The 7,605-nt window shown below is 36.1% G+C and overlaps 1 protein-coding gene across 1 annotated transcript in view; it reads left to right on the forward strand.

Moving 5' to 3' along the window:
• Positions 1-7,605, forward strand: part of LOC102679992 (cadherin-23) — a 20,559-nt gene that overhangs the window by 8,650 nt on the left and 4,304 nt on the right. The window contains 11 exon segments of the mRNA XM_031509940.1: positions 38-189; positions 1,648-2,028; positions 2,318-2,447; positions 2,846-3,213; positions 3,622-3,760; positions 3,857-4,112; positions 4,299-4,573; positions 4,664-4,989; positions 5,067-5,378; positions 6,722-6,995; positions 7,070-7,395. Coding sequence (XP_031365800.1) covers positions 38-189; positions 1,648-2,028; positions 2,318-2,447; positions 2,846-3,213; positions 3,622-3,760; positions 3,857-4,112; positions 4,299-4,573; positions 4,664-4,989; positions 5,067-5,378; positions 6,722-6,995; positions 7,070-7,395 — 2,939 coding nt within the window.

The raw sequence follows: 7,605 nt of genomic DNA on the forward strand, positions 1-7,605 counted from the left end.
TCGCGTTGCGATTCGTGCCGACTGGTTTCTGTTGCAGGCAGTTTAATTTACAGGCTTCGCGGCATCGATCCTGACGGTGACAGCCTGACGTTCGGCGTTAGAGATCAACCTGGCAGCGACGTGATTCGGGTCGAGAATTTTAGCCCAACCGAGGCCAATATTTACTTGAACAAATTGCTGGACAGAGAGGTAATTCGTCCCCGAGATGGTCTATTTCACACCAATCCTTTTATTCCATGGATATTCTCTCCATCTTCCAATCGATAATAGCTTTGATATTGTTTTCCAATATCATTTCATCCTTTCGTTTATCCAAGTTGGCAATTCAATATTAATTCTATTAGAATTATTGTTTGTTAATACGATTAGAAAAGAGAAAACTGTGTGAAAAATTTTGAGAAGGGTCGATCGATTTTTCTTGGAAGTTCCTGATCCAGTTCCTCAAAGTATCGTTTAACTTGGGAACGTTAGAATTTTAGATTCTAATTGGAATTGTAAACTTTCTTAGTGGAAGAAAATTTAACTTAACTTTGTTACGTAGAGATGTAAATATTAGTCTTTTGATTAAAAAAAATCTCGAGCGTAATTTCACAGGCAAAATTCCTTTTAGGATAACGAAAAATAAACGAAATTGTCTAAAATCTTGAATCTTATCACTGTTAATTTTCCAAATTTCAAACTTTCCAAATTTCAACTTCAGAATTTGTGGTAATTAAATTTCATGTTATTAATCGTGTATCAATTAAAATTGGAGATTTTTCCGAAACGGGGTGCAGAAAAGTCCAAATTTTACCTTTTACCTTTTACGAGAGTCAACGAGGGAGAATAATTTTGTTGCTCATCTCGCACGAGCGATCCTACTGAATATCTTTCACGCAGTAGTAGGCTCGATCGCATCGATGTCGAAGATATTAAAGAGAAACTCGTGGACGAGCGAGGGAACTAAAGAACCGTGCAACCGTGCCCGATCCACGCCCGATCTATTCGTGGAACTTGTTATTTTGTCATCATCGTCTCTCTTAAAACGTGACCGTTTGCGTGTAGGCTTAATCCCTCCGCCGAAGGAATATCGCGCTTCCCGCGTGATTATTGGTTTGACGATGCACGTATACCGACAGAGATTCTCTATCGTCGCGGTTTTATAATGATCTGGATAATGCCGCCACTTTCTAAGCGATAGGGTGGTTTGCATGCCGTCTAGCTTTCATGATCCGTTCCACAATTTTTTCCTTCTTTTCTTGTCATCTCGGACGTTCCACCTAGGGAATTCGATTTACCAGCTTTATTATATCGCGCGAGAAAATCAATTGGCTGTATTATTTGTAACCTATCTCTCCAATTATATATTCCTTTTTTCTTTCTCCAGAGATTTTTTTCAAACAATTGTAGAAAAATATCGTGAATCAGACTGGATCAACTTTCGATCGTTTTCAAAATTATTACTATACATTTATGTCTCCGTAATAATATAGTATAATATAATAATAATATATAATCGTTCAGATATTTCTTATAGAAGAATATCTTGAGTTGAAGAATTTAAAGCTATATTTAAAATTCCCAAGTTTTTTTTTTATTCGACAAAAGTCGAGAATTTTGAGAATTTTGAATATGTTACGAGTTCGAATCGTATAAAATTTTGTTCAGGTGAGGGACGAGTACGCGCTGGTGTTGACTCTGACAGATGGAAGATTGGGCGAGGGAAATTTCATCACGCAAAGTTTATTGCTGCTTGTCGAAGATGTTAATGACAACGTGCCAATATTTCGTCCGCACCCGACTTCCTTGACGTTACGCGAGGATTCCGGGCCAAGCGTTTTAACAACGGTCGAAGCCACGGACGCGGACTTGGGGGCGCACGGCCAGGTGGTTTACTACCTGCAGGAATTGGACGGGGATAATGACGTGTTCAGTATTTCGACCGTCAATGGAAAAGGTGTCATCCGGCTGGTCGGCCGCCTCGATTACGAAAAGAAATATTTGTACCAGTTGAGGATTTTGGCGATCGATCGAGCGATAAACGAAAAGGTTTTAAAAAGAAAAAATTATATTCGAGTTATTTTCGATAATTTATTTTCACGTAAAAAAAATTAGACTTATTTTACGCGATGAACATATATCGTCTGTTTCATTGTTTAGACATATAAGGGTACGAAAATTGTATTTTAAGATAGAGCCCGCATGCTAATTATCGTTTACATTGAAAAATATGTTTGCAAAATATTCCAAGGAAAGCAACGAGAGTATTTGCGTTAAATTAAACTTTTATTTACGTAGCATTTGTTTCTCACTCTATCTTTAATTATCTTTAATAAAGGTAAATACAGGAACAACCGCGATACTCGTCAAAGTTCAGGACGTCGAGGATCAACCTCCGGAGTTCATAACCATGACACCTGTTGCCAGAATCAGTGAGAATGCTAGGATAGGCACATCCGTTCTCCACGGTTAGCCAACGATTTATTATGTATCATTAAAAACTATAGCTATGAAAAAGAAAAAAAAGGAACGAAACAAATATTAAATTTACACGAAAATATCCAACGAAACAAGTGATAAATATCGTAGAATTATGTCTACGATATTTTTTAGAAGCACGTTCCGTTACTTTCACTCACCGTAAAATTAGTAATAAAGTATTCTCTAATTTATCAGTTAATTTTTTTCTTTTTTTTTCTTTTTTTTTTTTTTCAAAGACTCAGGAAACGTTTTACGGTTCGCATCCTAAACGATTAAAATTTAATCGCCTTATGAAATTCGTTCTTCCGTTCGATTGCGATCGGAATCGTTACAGTTAATAGTTACGAATTTATTTTTTATTAAAATCGCGAAATACACGTTACAGTGCGCGCAGTGGACGGCGACAAGGGAATAAACAACAAAATCGTATACAGCATCACCCAAGGGCCGAGATATCTGTTCGACATAGACGCAACTTCCGGCCTGGTGTTCACCAGGGCGCAACTCGATCGAGAAGCGGAGGAGAACGCCGACGGCACTTTCATCCTGGAGATCACCGTGAGAGAAGTGTCGAAAGTCGTGCCCGCGCCATCGGTTTCCACCGAAGTCACCATCATTCTGACGGACGTGAACGACGAGGCCCCCAAGTTTCGTAGCCCGAGATATCGTGCCGAGATAAACGAGAACGCGCCGTACAATACACCGGTCAATTTCATCGGTGATGCGATACCGGAAGTTTACGATCATGACTTGGTGAGAAGCGGATAATGTTCAGTCTACAAATTGCAAAAGAGAAAAAAATAAGAGGATCGATGATTCAATATGAATTTCGACAAATGTGTAATTACAGGATGCTAATGTATTGGAATACATTTTCAATACATCGTCTTTTCTGTTTTTCAAAATACGTTTCAACCAACAGGTTGATTTCGCGAATATGTTAGCATTCAGTAGTGTTTATGAGAAAGTGGTTTCGTTTCGACCGGAGAAATTGAAATGGAGAAAAACTCTTTTACAAATTCTTGCATTATACAAAGCATTCGATTCTTTACTTTTACTTGGTAAAATTTAAGTAGGAGCGAAGCAGTCTTAAAATTGTATTTTTCTTTCTTTTTATTTGAACAGTGTCGCACTTCGTTCTCACGAAGAATTTTGTTGCAGGGTACAAATGGTACGTTCAGAATGTTCATCGAAGGTGATGACGGAATTTTCGACGTAACCCCGTCCAGAGGAATCAACGAAGCTCCCTTCCTGATACGCGTCAAAAATTCCAGCAAGCTGGATTTCGAAACTAGATCGGGTATCTATTCCGAACAATCGTTCGGATTATTCTCAATTTAAATTCAATTACGTAGATTTAACGATAATTTCGTGGTTTTTTTCACGTTAATTTCAGCGGTAAATTTCACGTTAATCGCGAAGGAAGTGGTGACATCGGCACCGAAACTTAGCAAAGTGCCGGTAGTCGTTTTCGTAAAAGATCAGAACGATAATTATCCAGAGTTCACGGAAGACAAATACGAGGTATCGATTCCGGAAAACTGCGCTGTTGGAACCACGGTGGCGTGGGTTCAAGCCTTGGACGAGGACAGTGACAATTTTGGGACGCATGGGATTAGATATACGAATTTAGGTGGCAGTATTGCACACGCGTAAGTTCATATATAATTAACGTGAAATCCTTTAAAGGTGAAAAAGAAAAAAAGAAGACAGTCAAACTTTGTAGCCTAAAATTTAAAAAAAGGAATATAGTTCAACGATTTTAACTTATACGAACTTATACTCCTTGCAATATATAATTTTACAATTTTTAACGATATTTATTGGATTCGTTTCAGACTATCAATGGATCCTTTAACAGGGATAATCACGGTTAAGGAACCGGGGACAAGTTTCGACCGAGAACTGGTATCTCGGCATTACTTAACCGTGGAAGCGAGAGACGATCTTGGGAAAGGGAATCGCAATACCGTCCAACTGATCGTCAATGTAAACGACGTTAACGACAATGCGCCCATATTTCTGCAAAACAAATACGAAGCGGTGCTTCTTGAAAACGAGGATCATTTTCAATCGCCATTAATCGTCGAGGCATTCGACATCGATTTGAACGGTACTTCGATACTTTCAATATACGCACATATTACATAGAGAATTCTACGTTCGATATCGATTATCGTTTCCTCGAATTTCCTCGGACCAGGTACCAAGAACAGCGAAGTGGTGTACGCTTTGGTGTCGGGAGAATTTTCGAGGAATTTCAGTATCGATTCGAGGCAAGGGATTATCACCCCTACAACACCTTTGGATTACGAAGCTTTGCCAATCAGTCAAGGGCACAAGGAAACGTCGGTACGCCCGTTGAGATTGACAGTGCGGGCCAGGGATATGGGTAGCCCAAGCCTGAGCTCGGACGCGCCATTAATTATTTACCTGAAGGACATCAACGATAACACGCCCGCATTCGAGAGAACGTTGTACAAAAGAAGCATTCCCGAGGATCTGCCTGGTGGCACCAGCGTGGTTCAAGTATTATATTATTTCATTCCCATTGAACGTTACGTTACGCAATAAAATTTTTCACGTAATATATCCTTGTTGCACAGGTCAAAGCTTGGGACAAGGATTTGTCCTCGCCCAACAACAAATTAGTGTATCGAATCCAAAGCGGTGCAGGCGATAAATTCGTAATAAGCCCGGAAATAGGGGTAATTAGGGTTGCGCCGGGATCTAATTTAGATCCTGATCTAACTTCGCCGAAAACAACGAGGTACAGCTTGAACGTTATCGCGATCGACAGTGGGACGGAGATTCAAAGAACGGCCGAAGTTCTAGTCAATATCACTATCGTCGATGTTAATAATAAACCACCTGTTTTCATCGATCCTGGTACAGTGACTATTCGTGAAAATACGCAAGTACGCATTCTGTGTTCGTCTACCATGAATAATTTCTATGGGAAAAAATTAAAAATTGCACGTTAACAGTAAAACTTATTTTATAAATTTTGCAAGATACTGAAAATTTTAAAATATTTAATATGCAATAATTTATTTTGATTTCAAATTTATGAAACATTTTTCTATGAAATCTTGCTACAATATTTATTCGTGAAAATACACAGTCTAGTATAGTAACAGTCTAATAGTAAAATTATTTTAAATATTTTTGCAAGATATTGATAAATGAAATTTTGCAATTTTTAAAGTTTTAATATACAATAATGATTTATTTCGATTTCAAATTTATGAAATTTCTACAGTGAGTATTCATGAAAATATACAGTGTGTTCGTTTGCCACGAATAATTTCTATGGGAAAAAATTAAAAATTGCACGTTAACAGTAAAACTTATTTTATAAATACTTTTGCAAGATACTGATAAACTTTTAAAATATTTAATATACAATAATAATTTATTTCGATTTCAAATTTATGAAACATTTTTTTATGAAATCTTGGTACAGTCTATTCGTGAAAATACACAGTCTAGTATAGTAATAGTCTAATAGTAAAATTATTTTAAATACTTTTGCAAGATATTGATAAATGAAATTTTGCAATTTTTAAAGTTTTAATATACAATAATGATTTATTTCGATTTCAAATTTATGAAATCCTAGTACAGTGAGTATTCATGAAAATATACAGTATATTCGTCTGCCACGAATAATTTCTATGGGAAAAAATTAAAAATTGCACGTTAACAGTAAAACTTATTTTATAAATACTTTTGCAAGATATTGATAAATGAAATTTTGCAATTTTTAAAGTTTTAATATACAATAATGATTTATTTCGATTTCAAATTTATGAAATCCTAGTACAGTGAGTATTCATGAAAATATACAGTATATTCGTCTGCCACGAATAATTTCTATGGGAAAAAATTAAAAATTGCACGTTAACAGTAAAACTTATTTTATAAATACTTTTGCAAGATACTGATAAACTTTTAAAATATTTAATATGCAATAATAATTTATTTCGATTTCAAATTTATGAACAGTGAGTATTCATGAAAATATACTTTGTCTACCATGAATTTCTTTAGGAAAAAATATTTTACCCGTTAAAAATGTAAAATTTATTTCATAAACATTTTTGCAAGATATTGATAAGTAAAATTTTGCAATTTTAAAATTTTTAATATACAACAACGATATATTTCGATTTCAAAAAAAAATTTATGAAACAAATTTTACAGAGTTTTACACAAGAAAATTAAACATCTGATAATTTACACAATTATTATTATTTAGGTTGGAGCTTACGTACACCGTGTTGTTGCTAATGATCCAGACATCGCGCCTATATTGCGTTACCGTATCGATCCGAATTCTTCGGAGGCAAGAAACGAGGAAGGGACGTTGATCAAGATCCAAGAGTACGATTATCTGTCCACTTTGGAATTGAACGCACTCGATGGATTGCTTCGCGTAGTCAAATTGTTAGACAGAGAAAGGGTGGAGACGATAAGATTGGGATTGATCGTTGAAGATTTGGCTGCGATCAGGGGGATACAGACTGCATCCGGTTAGTAGAAAAGTAAGAATGAAAAGAGCGTAATGATATTTTTTCCATTTTGTAAATTCTCATCATCATTTCAGCCACGTTGAACATAATAATCGAGGACGAGAACGATAACAATCCACGATTCCGCCGGCCATTTTATAGACGATCGGTGACAGAGAACAGTAAAAATGGTGTGAACATCGCGAACATCGTGGCTGATGACGCTGACAAAAATCGGAGCATTACGTATTCCTTGGAAAGTCCTAAAGAGCTCACGGATTTAGTCCATCTTGACTCTGAAACGGGTGAAATGGTGGTTGCGAACAAGATAGATAGAGAGCAATATTCCTGGCTCAATCTGTCGGTTCGAGCCACCGACTCAGGAATTCCACCCAGGTAAACTTGTTCTTTGCAATTTTTGATCGATCGATCGTTCGTTCGTTGGACTTTATTCCGTCTTGGATAAAATTGTGGACAAATTTTGTAAAATTTTGTATAATTCGACGTATATGATTCCCTCTTTTTCTCTGAATATTTTAATGATATGTATATAACGCATATTTTTTTTTAAATGTTATGTTAATTGAATATTTTCAATCAAAAATTCATTTTTACTCAAAAAAAAAAAAAA

The sequence above is a fragment of the Apis dorsata genome, unplaced genomic scaffold (assembly GCF_000469605.1).
Source record: "Apis dorsata unplaced genomic scaffold, Apis dorsata 1.3 scaffold_194, whole genome shotgun sequence".
Lineage (NCBI taxonomy): Eukaryota > Metazoa > Arthropoda > Insecta > Hymenoptera > Apidae > Apis > Apis dorsata.